General features: G+C 36.4%; 1 protein-coding gene across 1 annotated transcript; it reads right to left on the reverse strand.

Annotated features, from left to right (window-relative positions):
* Window positions 1-100: 100 nt before the first annotated feature.
* Window positions 101-18,085, reverse strand: plin1 (perilipin 1). The gene is made up of 8 exons (XM_082182094.1): window positions 17,903-18,085; window positions 17,421-17,616; window positions 15,285-15,367; window positions 14,921-15,185; window positions 11,561-11,751; window positions 11,021-11,161; window positions 8,751-8,942; window positions 101-865 (listed from the first exon to the last, which is right to left on the reverse strand). Exons 1-8 carry the CDS (start codon window positions 17,933-17,935, stop codon window positions 593-595), a joined length of 1,374 nt encoding a protein of 457 aa, XP_082038220.1. The 5' UTR covers window positions 17,936-18,085; the 3' UTR covers window positions 101-592.
* Between the last annotated feature and the right edge of the window lie 753 nt (window positions 18,086-18,838).

Genomic DNA, 18,838 nt, shown 5'->3' on the forward strand with positions numbered 1-18,838 from the left:
TCTACAATCACAGTATTATAGAATCAGTGACAAATAACGCAAGACATTTGTATATTCCTTACAACACACATTTTATTATTACTACAGATATTTTTCTTAGCTACACTATAGCTAAAAGTTTGAGGTCAGGAAGATTTTTTGTTATTGAAAAATCAATATTTGAATTTAGCAAGGATGCATTAAAATGATCAAAAGTTACAGTAAAGGCATAATATAATGTTTTAAAATATTGTCATTTTAAAATAAACGCTATTCTATTGAACGTCATTTAAAGACTCCTGAACAAAAGCATGAGCAAATCAGCATATTAGATCATAGTATAGTCAAATCTTACTGACCGCAAACTTTTAAACGATAGTTCTGTATATTAGTTCTCCAGAATTATTTATGTGCACAACAAAATAAATTTGCTTTATTATAGAAAAGAAATGCAAAAACAGTTCAGAGCCTCCATGTATAACTAGGTTACTGACTTGAGACTTTAAAAATAATCGCTCCATTCTCACTCGGCGTTCCTGCCGTTCGGCACTGTGTGAGTGTTAGAAGAGGAGGAGGAGATCTTGGTGTAATCTGTCAGACTCTTCCTAGAGGATCAGTGGTTGGAGGATTTCTTGTTGCTACCCCCAAGAACTACTTTCTGCTGCATAGGAATCTGCTTTATTAACTTCTTCTTCAGCTGACGGGTTTCCTCTGATATCTCTTTGGGCTCTTTAGTCTTAAGAGGTGGCTTTTCAGAGTTGTCACTGGGACTGTGCATGTGGTCTCCTAAACTGGACTCCAGCACCAGGGAGCCACTCAGACATTCTTCTTCTCCATCTTTCCCAGCCAGTTGGGAACCTCCTGGCTTGGAAGATCGCCTAGGAATCTGTTATGAAAGAAAACAAAAGCCATTCTTTAGTTTTCCACATGTGAAGGATCTCAAAGGTAGCAGAGATTATTTGGCAGTCAAGTACTGTTCATTCACATGAACGCATGAGTAGTAAAAACTGGCAAATGTCCTAGAGCTGTATAGCTGAAATGAAAAACATCAAGTATTCTTTGTCAGACATTAATGATAATGAAAGCCAAAGAGTGCTACTTCACAATGAGGACTTGTATGTGGAATATTGTGGAATAATAGCTTTGTTTTCAATGGCTAGGCCTAAATCTTGGCATGTCTCCTTTACTAGTTTCAAACACAAAATAATTTTTGACTATAACACTGTAAACCTATTATTTGGGGAATAATGATTCTCTAAAATACAAAAAGTCCCTGAAAATACCATCAGGAAGGAACAAGTCACACAACATCTCCCCATATGTGGACTGACAGCCAGCTGCCATAGGGCAGAGTAACTTTGGTGCCAGACCTATTGGAGTCTCCTCCTTTTGTCTAGCTATTTTATGGGATCCCAAACAGTCCCAGGCCAGGGGTTAATTAGGGAGGGATGGGTCTGTCTGTGGCCAATTACAACTCTTTGTCACGTTCCTTGACCTCCATTGCCTCCAAAGTCTAAGTGACTGAGCTCTGAGCAACAGTGAAGGCTTAAGATCCACCTCATTAAAGGAATAGTTCACCCAAAAATGAAACTTCTGTCATTATTTATTCACCTTCAAGTTGTTCCAAACCTGTAGGACTTTCTTCTTCTTTCTACTTGTGTAAAGAGATATTGGAAAACATTATAACAAAAGAAAACACAGCCAAATATAAACAAAAAGAAAATGCAAAAAGAAAAAGGCAAAGACAAGGCAAAGTATTATGGCACAGGGGCCTAATTGGCAAGGTTCTGGTAAAGAAATTGGAACAGCAAACAAAGTAAAAAAAAACAAAAAAACACAAAAACAACAAAATCGTACACTAGGCAAAGGTTTATGGCACAGTGCCTAAATGAGTGGTTCTGGCACAAAAATCGGAAAACAAAGGCCAAAGAAAGTTTTTGTGAAATTTTCTGTAGCCAGGCAGAGAAGAGCACCTTATCTACTGCTAAGAACGTGAAGTAACGTGTGGCCTCTGCGCTCTTCGCTCTTAACACTGGGGTGCTATCAGAAATCTTCCACTCCAGACTTTCCACTCAGTTAAACTCACCCAGATCCTTATAAGACACGCAAACGCAAGCGTCAACGTATCTCTCCCTCTCACTTCTACAGATAAGCTCATGAACAAAAACAACAACAAAAAAAATCTCAGACAAAACAACCCAGATCTCTATAGAATGATAAGATCATCTGTGAGACGTGACTCACTTCTCAGTCTACACACATTTTAAAACAACATAATGTGTAACAAAGATACCAAGGCAATAAAGTGTTCCCAAAACTCTCTAAATGTGTTTTAATACAACGCTAAAGCAAAATCAGTGCATTTTGCGAGTTAATTGCAGGGGAAAGGATTAATAAACCAGAATTTTTGTTTTGTTTTGTTAATTTTAGGTTTCAGGTAAGTGATAAGGGATATTAATTACTCATTCTCATGTCGTTCCACACCTGTAAGACCTTCGGTCATCTTTGGAACACAAATGAAGATATTTTTGATGAAATCCAAGAGCTTTCAGTCCCTCCATCAGACCTCCAAGGTCCAGACGATAGGAAAGATAAGGTCATCCATGTGCCTCCAGTGGTTTAACCTCAATTTTAGGAAGCACCACAAGTGCTTTGCTCGCACAAAAAACATAATTTACCACTTTATTTATGAAAATATTGACCTGCAATCCAGTAGGGGAGCACAACAACGCATGCGTGTTGTGTTGACTCGAGACTGGAAATTGTTCCGTGAACACGCTTTGGATAATATTCTTTTGTAAATATTATGTTTTTTTTAAACAAAGCACTTGTTTTTGCACCTCTCTGTGCGGGCCTCGAACCCGGGTCTCCGACATGGGAGGCAGCGCACCCTAACAAAGAGGCTAAAGACCACAGTCTCTAACATCTGTCACTACTGCACCTCTTGAGATCGGGGGAGTGAGGTTTACTCGCACAACTCTCACTAGCTGGCCTCCGCTACACATGCTACGTAGAAAATGACAACATCAGAACGCCTGGCCAATGAAAACATAAACCAGGCACTCAAGACAAGAGCACACACAAGACAAGAGCGCACAGCGAGTGAATGAACACTCAATCCGTGCCTCGCAACAAAAGACAAAACATGGAGCATGAATGTCCGAACCCCAACACTGAACCGAACCCGAGCTAGATAGAAGTGTCAGGATCCGAACATACAACATATCACACAGACAAAAGAGCGCACGGTTCAAGCTAACTCTGAACCTCAAGCTCACAACGACAATACAGTTGAGTGTCAGGGTTCTGTTACCAATCTAAGAATAAACCAGACTGAAGTGATAGAGTCCTGACATTATGCAGCTGCACTCACAAGCATTGAGTCAAATTGCCTGTGTGCAATTCGTTGTGTGACAGACGTCATCTTCCAGCTGCTTTCTGGGTATTGTGATGTAATCATCAACACCTCTGTGCCCAGTCCTTTCACTTCACATGTTTGTGCAAACGGTCTGTGGCTAATTACAATATCAGACCTTGTTTCCCAGAAGCAACCAGTAGGGTTTGTACTGGTGGACATCTTCCAACAAGACTCGCCTGCTGTTTTTCAAGGAATCCCAGACCAATATGGCAAGAAGAGTGATGGGGAACTTTGAATGATTCATTACGTTTCTCTCTGATCTCATCTGGTATACACATTGTCACATATTTTGTCAGTGCGAGTTGCTTTTAGTTAAAACAGATCAAAAATGAGTTTTAGTCAGTGACTAGCCTTAAACCTTGTCTGTGAAACTAGGGATTAGAGTCTTTGTATAATATATTTTGCAGTGACACAAAGCCAAGTGTCAAATTGTGCAATTATTCAAAATATGAATGATAAAGAATGAGAATGTATTGCAATAAATATTGTATGGCTGAATTAATTTTAACATTTCAGTTTGACCTGCATAAGAGCAGTTACATAAACATAAAAAATACTTCATTATCGTCAAAATCAAATCAAAAATCAAATCAATTCTGCTTAAGCTCAGAGAAGCTTGACACTAAAATCAAATTCGTTCTATTAATTCTATATTCTTTTTATTTGTATTATTTACTTAATGAGGATTTTTTTTAAAGTCTCTTATGCGCACCAATGCTGTATTTATTTGATTAGAAGTACAGTAAAAACAGTTATATTATGAAATATTATTACAATTTTAAATACCTGTTTGATATTTTAATATTTTATAAAATGTAATTTATTCCTGTGATGCAAAGCTGAATTTTCAGCATCATTACTCCAGTCTTCAGTGCCGCATGATCCTTAAAAAAATCATTCTAATATGCTGTTTTGGTCAAGAAACTTTTATTATTGTTATCAATGTTAAAAATAGTTGAGCTGCTGTTAATATTTCAATGAAAGCATAAGCATAAACTTGACTAATGGTTAGGCTGAGGACAGTTAGACAATGCCAGAACGTCATTCATACACCCCGATTCCCTGAATAACATCCGTCCACGTTTGACAAGTCACCAAAAGAACATCCAAGAACGCACTGATTAGTCACGATTTAAATTATGTGTCTCCATGTCAACTGACTTCTCGGATATGTGGTTGTCTGGCATTGTCATTCCCAACATGTTTGCCACTGACTCTCTTTGTGCATAGAAGAAAAAGAAAAACCAAATAACTGATGAATGGATAACATTGAAGATAACCATCAACAAAAGAGATTAGCTTGTTATAAAAGCAAAAACATTTTGAATATTGCTATTTACCAGACCACAGAAAGTCTCATTTTAAAGTAAATAAGTCATTATGAAAGTCAGTATACAAATTTCACAGTGTGCCCTCATGATAAAATATGAAATACCATTGAGGGCACACTGTGACAATCTTACATTGATTTTCACATGAAGACTTTGTCAAGCTTTGCGGGCTTCTGGAATGTGTGAACTATAAAACGCTCTGCGCTTAAAGGTTGTATCAGTGATTTCAGGCCCAAAAAAGGCCCAAACATAAATGATCACATTCATCTAATCTTTCCTAACGTTCCGCTAGCTGCCCACCCCATAAGCAGGCCGTCAAAAAAAACACAAAAAAAACGCGTCTCTCTAGGAAGCCTAGGCTCTGAGATCTGCACACAAAAACAATTGGTTTCACCAACCACTCAAAACCAAAACAAATAGTGTTCCAACCAATCACCGACAGGGGGAGGGTGTTGTGAGGTTTTGCCCTCGTGACTCCGACTTCGCGTGCAGCCGTGCATGAGCGCAAAACCTCACAACACCCTCCCGGTGATCTAGCGGATCGTTAGGAAAGATTAGATGAATGTGATCATTTATGTTTGGGCCTGAAATCGCTGATACAACCTTTAAGTGGACCCTCTTGCTAAAAAAATGACATAAAGAAATAAGTGAACTGTTCAAAAATTCCAGTAATCCAATATCCCTGTGCCATTCCTGAGATCTCCAGTGGAGCCTAAAAAGGCCAGTGGCCGATCTGATTTCTAAACATTTCTAAACTTGCATGGCCCTTACACTTGTTATGCAATGCATAACTTTTTTTGTTGTGTTTTTTTGTTATTGCACCAAATTAAAACTTCAGTATCTCATAGTAACTACAAATGCTCATAATATACAAACACTACTGTAAAAAAAAAAAAAAAAAAAAAAAAATATATATATATATATATATATATATATACAGTATATAAAATTAATAATAATAATACAAATAAATACACTCTACAGTTTATAAGATTGGGGTTGGTAAGACTGAAAGTCTCTTTTGCTCACCAAGACTGCATTTATTTGATAAAAAAAATATATATAAAAAAAAACTGTAAAAAAGTAATTGTCACGTTCAGTTCAGTTTAGTTTTGTTCATGGACTTTCAGCGTGTTTCTTTGTTCAGTTTCCCCTACTCGTCTGTCTCCTTGGTTACCGTCATTATTAATTGTGTAATGTGCGTCAGCTGTGTTAAGTAATTATCCTCGTAGTGTTCACTACTTGAGTTGTTCCTTCTCCTGCACTCCTTGTCCGGTCACTGTGTGTTTCCCTGCTTGTTAGCTGATTCTTGAGTGTTATTATTATTTCATCTTCTGAGTCTTCAGCCTGTTCCTGAGTACACCACAGTTACAGTAATATTATTATAATAATGACTATTTTCTATTTTAAAATGTAATTTATTCCTGTGATGGAAAAGCTGAATTTTCAGCATCATTACTCCAGTCTTCAGTGTCACATGATCCTTCAGAAATCATTCTGATATGGTGCTCAAGAAACATTTCTGATTATTATCCATGTTGAAAACTGTGAAACTGAAATTGATCAATTTAATACATTCTTGCTGAATAAAAGTATGCATTTCTTAAAAAAAAAAGAAAAAAAAGAAAGTTGACTGAAAAAAACTGACCCTATTTTGAATAGTAGTATAAATAAAATAAATAAAAAATAGAAAGAAACTAAAATAAAGAAACTGTTATTCAATTACTACTTAAGTTTAAAGCATTATTAAAAGTTGTTAAACCCAGACAGGAACAGTAGCCCCTCGTCTGCCTGCAAAAATAGTCAGATCAGATCTATAATCTAGACTCATCTGTGTTTGATTAAATCCTTATGTGTGGATTTCGTCTTCACACAATACTTCACAAATGCGTCGAAAACATGTCTGCACACGTGCTTGTGCTGAGCCGGGTGCACTGTCTTCTCAAAGAAAGCAAAACTTAACCCGCTTGTCAATAAACTATAAAATACAAGCAGGATTAAAATGTATTTCAATTCAATTTCACCAATTATTGAACTATAGACTTAAAGTCCTCCTATTATGCTTTTTCAGATATTATCTTTCATGCAGTGAGTTACATAGCTGTTTGGAAATGTAAAATGTCTGCAAAATTCAAAGTGCATGTAATTTGTCAGTAATTTCAGCAGCAATTAATTAAGACAGCAACATAATGACATCATATTTAAAAAGAACATCACACACCTGACGAAAACATTTCTGGAGCTTTATAAGGAAACAGCCAAGCAAAACAACATAAAAGTTATAATAGATTATAATTACAATAAGATTACAATTATTTCCATTATTTCACTATTTCTAGTAGCCTATATGTAAAAGCAATTTTGTAATTAGCAATTCATTTTATTTGACCTGTGAAGCAGATTTGCGTGACAGCATTAAAGTTTCAAGAACATTTTTCTAATGGCACTGCAGACATCATTTTTTTACAGACAGAAAGTTATCTGCATCTCCTGTGCAGCATCAAGCCACTCTCATAATAGCTGTTTAAATGAATGCACGGCTTACACTAACTGTACTTCATGTGTGGAAGACTCAAATAAAATTATTCCCTCACTAATAAATCTCTCAATGAGTAAAACTGGCTGTGTCTATTGTCCGTGGTTCAATAGGGAATAGGGTACTCTTGTAATTAAGTAGCAGTGGTTGGGACAGCTTAAAAAGATGCAATCTAATCCTGTTTACATGAAATAAGCCTCCTCCCGAGCAAGTTTGAGCTTACGGACCTGTTGCCATGACAGCAACTCCGGGATGAGCTTCGAAGAGCCATCATCAATGTAAAATCCAGATAACTGAATAATCCACGTAAGATATTGTACTGTATTTCAGCTACTTGACTAATCAAATCTGAGAACTGGAACTATGCTTAAATCCGGCTCTGTGAAGTAAAATGACTGACTTCTTAAATTATGAACCTCTTTAATTAACCTTTTTCTAAAGTGATGTATCCAAGGTGATCTTAAACATTTGTGAACATTAAAGGGTTAGTTCACCCAAAAATAAAAATGATGTCAGTAATTACTCACCCTCATGTTGTTCCAACCCCGTAAGACCTTCGTTCATCTTCGGAACACAAATTAAGATATTTTTGATTAAATCTGAGAGCTGATCACTCCTCCATAGGCTTCTAAGTGATTGAAACTTGCTGGCCCAGAAAAGTTATTAAAGAGATCGTTAATATAGTCCAAGTGACTACAGTGGCTCAATCTTAAGTTTATCAAGCAACGAGAATACTTTTGTGCGCAAAAAACAAACAAAAATAACAACTTTATTCCACTATTCATTTCCTTCTCTCTGGGCCTCGTAGTGTTTAAGCGTAGCGCGTCTGTGTTGCACGTCACCACGCATCACACACATGACCAGCGTCGACCAATAGTGAGCCTACGTGGTGACGTGTAACACAGACGCGCAGCGCAAAAACACTACGTAAACTAACTCGAGGCCCAGAGAGAAGGAAATGAATAGTGGAATAAAGTCGTTATTTTTGTTTGTTTTTGCGCACAAAAAGTATTCTCGTCGCTTGATAAACTTAAGATTGAGCCACTGTAGTTCTGGGCCAGCAAGTTTCAATCACTTAGAAGCCTATGGACGAGTGATCGGCTCTCAGATTTAATAAAAAAATATCTTAATTTGTGTTCCGAAGATGAACAAAGGTCTTACGGGGTTGGAACAACATGAGGGTGAGTAATTACTGACAGAATTTTCATTTTTGGGTGAACTAACCCTTTAAACATTATTAAAATAATTCAATGCTGCTCTCAGTCTAGACAGAATCCATGAAGGAAATATTCCCCTGCTATGCAGAGCTGTGTGTGTGATCACAGCAGGCGTTGGTGATGATGAGGTTGAGGTGTGTGTGTTTGTGTTTGTGTCTGTATGTATTGATAAAGGTCCATTCACATGTGAAGAGTCCACGTGAACTAGATTTCAGACGTGCCAAAGCACGTGAGGAGTCAAATCAAATCAAACCTGAGGACTCACTCACCAGCCCATAATGAGAAAGGTTGTGCAGCGCTCGCTCCCTGACTGCGCCAAAGGAACCCAGGACCATGTTGACTCCATCCTTAGCCAAGTTGAAACTGGTTTGAGGGGTTTTCTTTACATTACCCAGTACAGATTCCTTGACTTTAAGTAACTGCTGCCCTAATCCACTGACCAGACTCGGCAGCCCATTACTCTGCAAGAAAAAATAGCATCTTAATATGAGTGTGCTAGGATGATTAAAGGGATATTCCACCTTTTTTGGAAATAGGCTCATTTTACAACTCCCCCAGAGTTAAACAGTTGAGTTTTACAGTTTTCGAATCCATTCAGCCGATCTCCGGGTCTGGCGGTACCACTTTTAGCATAGCTTAGCATAGATCATTGAATCGGACAGGACCATTAGCATCTCTCTCCAAAAAATGACCAAATAGTTTCGAAATTTTTCCTATTTAAAACGACTCTTCTGTAGTTACATCGTGTACTAAGACCGATAATTTTCAGGCGCTGCGTCATATCATTACGCCTGCTGCACTCATGGTTCGGCAGCAAAGTTTCTTGATTATTACGCAGGAATGAGAGTATAGTTCCTAGCCATATCAGCCTAGAAAATCGCAACTTTTCATTTTCCGTCGGTCTTAGTACACGATGTAACTACAGAAGAGTCAAGTTTTAAATAGGAAAAATATGGAAACTCTTTGGTCATTTTTTTGAGAGAGATGCTATATGGTCCTGTCCGATTCAATGATCTATGCTAAGCTATGCTACAAGTGGTACCGCCAGACCCGGAGTTCGGCTGAATGGATTCGAAAACGGTAACTGTACGTTCACACCGCCGCCGACTTGAGCTGCAAAGAAGCTCTGGCCGCCCTGTCAAGGACGCTTGTCAAAAAAGTACGGGGAAGCTTGTTGACGCTTTGGCCGCTCTGAAGTCTGTGTCACACCATGAAATGTAAACAGAAAAAAAAAAACAAGCAATACATTGACACTAGGAACCTTTTATAATGACAGCATTTTTATAACCGTTTTGGTCCCAATTGGTCGGGGAAAAAAATATTTTGATTAATATGCGCGAGGGAGAGAGAGCAAGACGTATTGTTTGAAGACGGTGAAGGTGAGTGCGCGCGCGCGGCTGGGGCTCTCTCTCTTTTGTAACTGGTCCCTATATGAAAAATAACGTCATATCATAAATGATAGGAAACCCAGCAACAGCGATTATCAGTTTCTCCTCCATTTTCTCGGAACTAATGTTTTGGTAGGAACGAAAGTTTACATCGTATGTTTCTCCGGAATCAGCCAGTGCGAAGGACGTCTATATTCCGATTGGTTGCTGGCGTTTGCCGTTAATTGCCGCTGAACCGCTTCATAGCTCATTACCATAAAGTTGAGATACTTTCAACTTTCTGATTGACGCTCAAAACGCTCAAAACGCCCAAAACGCGACGCCGATGGATTTGACGCTCCTTGCAGCTGAGAGAAGCCAGCTTCCATTGAAAATGAATGACTTCCGGTAACTTTGGAAGCTCAAGTCGGCGGCGGTGTGAACGTACAGTAAGACTCAACTGTTTAACTCTGGGGGAGTTGTAAAATGAGCCTATCTCCAAAAAAAGTGGAGTATCCCTTTAAGCAAAAAACAATCCAACATTTTTCTAACGCTTTTATGGAGATCTGTTTATTACTCTCCAAATGTATAGTAATAATACTATAATATACTACAGAATGGTTTCCTGCCAGGACTGGTTTGTTTCTGGTGCATTTTTAAAGTTGTGGTGACATTAGCGAAATTCTGCAGGTAAAAAAGGTCCACAGTCTATTGTCAATAGTGTAGCACTGCTCAAACAGAAGTCACTTTAAAACCATGCAGCTTTCTGTTGGTCGATGCACTCGAATAGTGAGCAACTTGAACTGCGTGGGGAACTTTTTTGCCCTTACATGAAACTCCTGATTGTACAGATTCCTATTAAAATGACTAGGTTTCACCCCCAACATTTACAATGGTAAATGTGACCGCACCTTAAGACTATAAATGCCTACACACTCAAACAAACAATCTAGGTCAAATAGTGAAATTGGGAAGTTCAATGGGGCGTATGAATGTTTATGGTATTATGGTAATAATCGCGGGACATAAATAGCTAGCCAGAAAATGTTTGGTTAAAATATTAAGAACTGAAGTGAAGCTAAAAAGGTCAATATTTTAAGTTTATGTAAGAGGCAAATATTTACAATGGTCTTACATTACTAGAACTAGTGATGCTGAAAAGATCCACTCACCTGGAGCTTCTCATGCTCATTATTGGTCATCTCCTCCTGAGGACCGTGCTGTTGCCCATCTTTCAGAAATGCTGCTATAGAGCTCGGGAGTCCTAGTATTACACCTCCAATAGTCTTCATTGTCCTCATGGTATATTCAACCTTAAAGAACACAAAATCAACATTTACACCACAGACATCTTTTTTTTTTTTATGTTTATTGCTTATGCATTTTTTAGTTTTAGTAAAGACGATAGATTTTGTCTATACTTTAATTCAAATAAAATGCATGTGCCCGATTTACTGGGCTCTCTGTTTGAGTCTACTGGTTTGGCAGGGTGTGGACATAGTAATTTGGCGTACTAAGTGTGCTAATTGAGTGAGCGGTATGCACAACTGTGGTTTCCAAAACGAGGGCCCTTAATTTGCTGTGGGCTCTGTGAAGAGTTGTACAGAATTACACTTCAAACACTTCAGAAGGAAACATCTGCTCAACACTGAAGCCACATTTTGTACTTGTTGGAAGGACAAACTAACACTTGAATACTGTTTGCTGCTTACCAGGGGACTCACGCCAGGGATCTGTGTGACCAGTTCCTGACCTTGACGTTTGGAGCGCTGGAGCTGTGCCGCGGTCTTCTCAAAGGCACGTCTGCAGATGGTGTCGGCCAGCGCTCTCAGCCTGCTGAAACTGGGATTCTGGCCAGAGGATCCAACATCAGGCTCCTGCTCTCTCATACTCCCATCATCCTCTGCAAAAATAAAATAAAAATCTTATGTGAGGACATAATAAGCGGACATTATATTGCTTTCATGTTCTTTTATAGAGATTCAAACACGCACATCTTATTCACTCACTCTCTGTGACAATAGACTGAGAAAAGGATCACAGAGCGGTTACAAATCCTTTATGCAGCAGAAATAAAAAAACAACAATGGAATGAACAGACAGAATAAGTTATTGTTATTGGGGTCGGCAAGATTTTAGATGTTTTTGAAAGAAGTCTCTTATGCTCACCAAGGCTGTATTTATTTTTGATCAAAACTACAGTAAAAACATGATATCAATTTAAAATAACTTTTTTTATTTTAAAATGTAATTCATTTCTGTGATGTCAAAGCTGAATATGCCGATTTCCTCAAGAAACAGTTCTTATTATTATCAATAGTTTTATTCAGTAAGAATGTATTAAATTGATCAAAAGTGTGGGTAAAGACATTTATAATGTTACAAAAGATTTCTGTTTCAAATACAGGTTGTTCACTTATCTTTCTATTTATCAAAAAATCCTAATAAAACATTTGATATAATATTATTACTGTATGAAATAATATGATATATATTATTTAATAATATAACAATTGTTAATAATTGAGCATCAAATCAGCATATTAGAATGATTTCTGAAGGATCATGTGACAATTCAGCTTTGATCACAGGAATAAATTACATTTGAAAATATATTAAACTTATTTCTAATTGTAATAATATTTCACATTGTTACTGTTTTTACTGTATTTTAAATAAATATCTATAATTACTAATTACTTAATTTTTGTCAACTATTACAAAGCTATGATTTTATTCATGTTTTTTTCTCCATATTTCTCCATATTTTCTTTTACACTGTTGCTTTCCCATGAATTGTTTTGAGCAGGCTTCACATTTTACCCGATATGTGACAACACTGTAATAACTGGCACCAGTTTCCGATATAGTGGGGGAAATGAATTCCTCCGGGTTAGAAAATGACAAAAACAAAAAGATGGCGGGAGCACTAAATCTTCAGGTCATAGATGATGTAAGGGTTAAAAAGAGAAATTCCTCAGGAAGCACTTCCTCTATGTAAACAGAACAAACATCACCCAATGTAATAATGACACACATAACCAGTAAGCTCCAGGCTACAGAAGCATTCAGGCCTTCTCGCTCAATAACCAACATTAAATGCAATCCAATTCAATTTACAAAGGCAGACAAAACACACACTAAACAGATTCCCTCGGCTGAATGTACCATTAAACATGGCCTCAGAGAGACACAACCATGTAAACTGTATTGGGATAGAAATAACCGGCAACGTGCTGCTTCTTTAGGGCCTCGTGAGGAAGGAATTACCACATTTGACACACTTTTACAGACACTGATAAACAAAGGATAACCAAAAAGAGCTGTACACAGGAAACGTTTCTGTTTCTAAGGAGTTAAAGGAATCATTGCCTCTGAGCAGAAAGGTGTCTAAAGTTGGCTTCACACTGTTTAATTTTGGCCACGACTTGGCCATCTGAGACAAATTTTGAAAATCCTAAAAGATTTCTCTGATCCTGGGCCAAAATCTGAAGTCTTTCACGCTTTTGGTGTGAAAGGTCCTTTAAATGTGCCAAAAGCTTTTTTATATATATTAAAAAACAAGCAAGCAAGCCAAGCCTAGGTGAGAAAAAGAAAAGCAAAAGTAATGTAATGCAATACTTTCCATTAAAACGCAATGACTTAAATTTTTTAGAAAGAAATGCATAATTATAACGCATTACTTTTAAAAGTAACTTCCCTTAAAGGGATAGTTCACCCAAAAATGAAAAATATGTCATCATTTGCTCACCCTCAAGTTGTTTCAAACCTGTATGAATTTCTTTTTTCTGCTGAACACAAAATAAGATATTTTGAAAAATGTCTGTAACCAAACAGTTGATGGACCCCATTGACTTCCATAGTATTTTTTTTTTTCCTATTATGGAAGTCATTGGGGTCCATCAACTGTTTGGTTACAGACATTTTTCAAAATATCTTATTTTGTGTTCAGCAGAAAAAAGAAATTCATACAGGTTTGAAACAACTTGAGGGTGAGCAAATGATGACATATTTTTCATTTTTGGGTGAACTATCCCTTTAACACTTGTCAGGACCACATCTAATGCACACTTTATCTTTAGAGAGGTGACGGTTCTCCTTTTCAGTGTTATTTTAATATTATGTACATACTATTATATTTTGAAACAGCTTTTATTGTTATATTTTCAGTAATTTTGTAATTTATATATGTGTCTATATATATATATATATATATATATATATATATATATATATATATATATATATATATATATATATATACACATACCATTTAGTAAGTGAAGTACAACAGGAAGAGTTGCTAAATAATGATGTGATGAAACACCCTCTTTAAAACATCCTATTGACAAATGATGCAATTTGAAGCCATGAATGCGAACACGTGCCTCCGGACACATCTCTGTAGAGGAACAGACACACGGTGGACACTTAAAGATGAAATATTACAATAAGAGCAAAGAGGAAACAACACTTCTATATAGTAGTTCTTGCAGGCAATGAGTCACTACTAGACTAGATCAACACTTATTCAATCCAGAGCTCTATATTAACTTTATCTGTGGCTCTATGACTTGAAACACAACAATAGAGTCCACAACACAATAAAACATTTTTATATGACTATAGTTGATAGGAAAAATAGAATTGCAAAGACAATGTTTACATTTAACAGAATAGATACAATTGCTAAATGCATGGTTTAACTATTTCTGCCACATAAGTGAACAATGCTTTGGAGAATCGAAATTATGTCATCAAAGTAAAAATTATGAGATGAGTCATAATTATGGCATAAAAAAAGTTTTAAAAACATATACTATTTATGTTAGAAATTTTTGTCATCCACTTTTTGTCATTTTGTGATCGTTTCATAATCATGATTTACCAAAACAGTAATGGACAAAAATATGTCCAAATGATAATGCACATATACAAAGTCATGTTCGGGGACTTTAACAATAACGTTTCGGCGACATCTAGTGTCTAGCTGTAAAAGCACATGCACTTTGCCGCATTGAAATTATTTTATATGATTTTCTTTTAATAAGCATATAACATTATTTGAATACCTGTCTCAGCTGAAGATTCAGGAAGGACATATTCGACCAGGTTCTCCGTCAGACTTAGAGCCCTGTTGGCTCTCTGCTCGGCCAGGTACAAAAGCTTGCTGTTAAGGACATACTGTATGCCGTCTCTTATGGCATTCTTGCTCTGCTGGTACCCAGTAGATACCTTGCCCAACACAACGTTAGAGGTTTGTTTGATCGGACAGGCGATACCATCTTTGGCGGTTTCCAAAGTTGAAGACATCAGTTCCTTGATATTTGCTGCCAGCTGTTGTGGGACAAGCAAACAAAGTACCTGCATTTTAAATGTCTGCCAACAGAAAGGGAATCTAGTTAACAACTTAGAGAGCAGTTTTAACCACATTACCTCAGTAGGCTGAGACTGCAAGGCCGGTACCTTCTCCTCCAGGCGGTCCAGTCCTCTGCAGGCCAGTGAATTGGCTGCTACAACTATGAATAATACAATAAAAATATATAAAAAAATGGTTTTACGTTTTATAACTTGAGAGTGAAACATTCAAACATAGGCTACTAACACATCTTTCAATATTGCAAGCATATGCTGATTCATTTGATGAAAATATGAACAGGCTCTTTCAGAATGTTTCCCTAGATAATGCTAAGCCTTCCCAACACCTCCAGAAATCATGAGGTTGACCTTTAATTTCTGAAATCAATGCTGAACTGATCTGGAACTTGATGTTCACCAAGGCTGCATTTATTTGATCGAAAATACAGTAAATATTGTGAAATATTTGTACAATTTCCAGTAACTGTTTTCTATTTTAAAATATTTTCAAACATAATTCATTCCTGTGAATTAATTCTTCATGAATTCTTCAATTCTTCATAAAATTCATTATTGATCAATTGAATGCATCCTTGCTGAATAACAGTATTAATGACCCCAAACTTTTGAACAGTAGTGTGTGATTTCATTTATGGTGTCTATGATTTTTTTGTTACTCCCAACAAAACTAACATATTTAGTTTATGATTTTAAACTAAAATGTAATTCAGTTTAAATACTGTAGGCCTATATATAACATACACATTTTGATAATGCTGCAGTTACATATACTGAATGCGGATTATACCAGACTACATAATATCAAACCATTAGCTCATTACAAGGAAATCACTGGTGAGTCAGAGTGATAGTAACATGTAATTACGTCTCTCGGCAGATTACTCTTGTGTAATGCTCAAGTTGGTCCTTGAAGGGTTCAAATAATTAACATTATTGCCCAATTATTGATCTGATCACAAACCAGAGTTCAGTTTTGCAATTCCAGACTATAACCCTGGCTGCATTGCATTTCTCAACTTGTATTTGAATTCATGTAACAAATATATTTGTACAAAATACACAGGAGGAAAAAACAGGAAAAAATGAACAGCACTTGGCCTATATTTATTAGTAGCCTACTGTTCAAGTTAAATAAATGATATGTTACTGTTATCTTTTAATATCAATTAAGATCACTATTAAATGTAAATTAATTTGTCAAGTAAAGGGCATCCATGCAGTGCAATAAACAGGTCACTAAACTGATAGATTTAGCATTGACCTGAAAGCACAGCATCCACTATAGTGGACATGACAGAAGACAGACTCTCCCCCACTGGAGCATCAATATCCACATTTTTAAGACCATTGGCTCACCAGATTACTTATTTTGATGGGTCTCACTAAAACAGACAAAAATAAGATATTATGCTACTCTATATATATATATATGAAGACTTCAGATGCAAAATGCACATAATTTTAATTTTTCATATTTTTTAACAAAAAGTGATATAACCATTTAAACTGAATTGTTACACCTTTTGCGTTTATAAATAACATGCTAGCGCATACACACACAATAATTCTGAAATTAAGATAAAATGACAAAAAAAAAAAATTCTTAATGTGTTTGTAAAGCCAAATTTCATAGACCAAGACTAAATTTAAAAAAGGAAAGAGGGTTTGGAAAAGAAAAAACACATTTCACTTTGCTGCCACCTACAGGTATTGATGAAACATTGCAGAATAAAAATGAGATTCAAATTGTATTTCATCATCATTTTATATTCATTCATTATATTCATTACGTTTTATATGAAAGTAAAAGAGTATGCTATGTAAGAGTATGTAAAAGAGTAAATAATGTTTTGGTGTTGTTTTGTTTGAAAAAGAATATGTAGGTTTCATAAATTTAGACAGTTTTAAGCAAAGAAAGTTTCAAATAAATGTTATTAAATCCATTGAAGTCAATGGAGTTCATTCATACTGGCAATTCTAATACTATATGTTCTGATAAATTTCATGTAGGCTAATATAGCCTATTATTCAAATAAAATATATTTTCTTGCATTGACTGTTTTATAAGCTTACGTTCCGGGTCCAAACAGAACCTGGAATGCAAAAGGTGTATAAAGTTTTTAATGCTTTAGGAGGATTAAACCAGTTTAATAGCATAATGACTTTTAATAATAATAAGATTTGAAGACTTACGCTGGGGCTCCAGTACATGGAGGGCAGGTTGCAAACTCCATACAGCCAAGCTGCCAGCTCTACTCACACCTTTCTCATACAGCCCACACACACAACTTATGATGGAATGGGACTGTTTCGTACTGATGTACGTCTTCTCGATGGATTCGACAGCAGCACTGACAGATCGAAGATTGAGGATTCGAAGAAATACATTCTGTAAGGAAAAGCTTGTCATGCTTCTTGTTCACTTTTGCACTCTCACATGAAAAAGTGCATCACAACAGTACAATCATGCCTATAAACTATAGTTTCTTATTAAGCTTTATACCACAGTTTTAATCCAGTTGAACTTTTGTAGACCTTTTCACAACTGCTGATAAACAGCAGTGTCCCTCAAAAACACATGCATTCAAATAAAAAAGTGAAAGACAATAACCTTAAAAAAGAAAAACTGAGCTATCAGCAGGAGGACACCACCTGTCACAAATTTAAAACAGTACCTGATCACCGGTGTCCTTTTTTTCAGACGCCATCTCCAATAGTCTTCAATGAGCTGGTGAAATATGTGGAGAGAAACTTTAGCTGGTCTAATCCCACATGTACACAACAATCTCGTGACAGAATGAGTAGGCTAAAGCATGTGTGAGTCTCACAGTAAAGCTCAGTATAGACTGACATTAACAAATCACAGTTCTACTCTGAGTCTGAAATGAACTACACCCACTGAACATTGGCAACCCTGTCATGATTTCAAAATCTCTCCCGAAATTATGCAAATGTGATTTTTATTGCTAAATCCCAAAGTCTGTATTTACCATGTCAAACTGAATTCAATTTAGGCCTGCGCAACAGACAAAACATTTTTTTTTTTGAAGAGTTAGCAAACCAGCCTAACAAGCCTAACTAAGACCAGCAGACCATCTTAAACTGGTTTAGGATGTTGTTGTTTTTTAGCAGGTAAATGCAGTGATCTACTATTTGATAGTGGGTTGCAAAGTCAAAGATGGCTTAAATGTAACCACCACAGGGCTACATTTCATGAAAATATGCAGCATGTTAAGCCTAAATATTAAGGTCATGTTAACACTAACTACTCAGAGTTATTTTTGCTTGTTTTTTACTCATGTTGCACGTTTTCCGCTAGTATGTTCTGTGATGTAATGTAATAACATATAGAACCACTAGATGTCAGTGTTCCACAAGCACCTGTTACTTTCGCTATATCATTTTTGCCACTAGATGTCAGAATTTCTCCATCTTCTACAACATTCACCCTGAAAATGAACCAATTATACTTTTCAGACAATGACGGAAACTATAAAACGATGGTTGAATGTTTTTGCACATGAAAGGAATGTTTTCTATATTAGCTTTCTAGCATTTGAGATGTTTTCACAAAGAGAAATGTTTATAGCGGCTGACAGTTGTGAGTGTAA

The sequence above is a fragment of the Leuciscus leuciscus genome, assembly GCF_965113295.1.
Source record: "Leuciscus leuciscus genome assembly, chromosome: 10".
NCBI classification, from domain to species: Eukaryota; Metazoa; Chordata; class Actinopteri; order Cypriniformes; family Leuciscidae; genus Leuciscus; species Leuciscus leuciscus.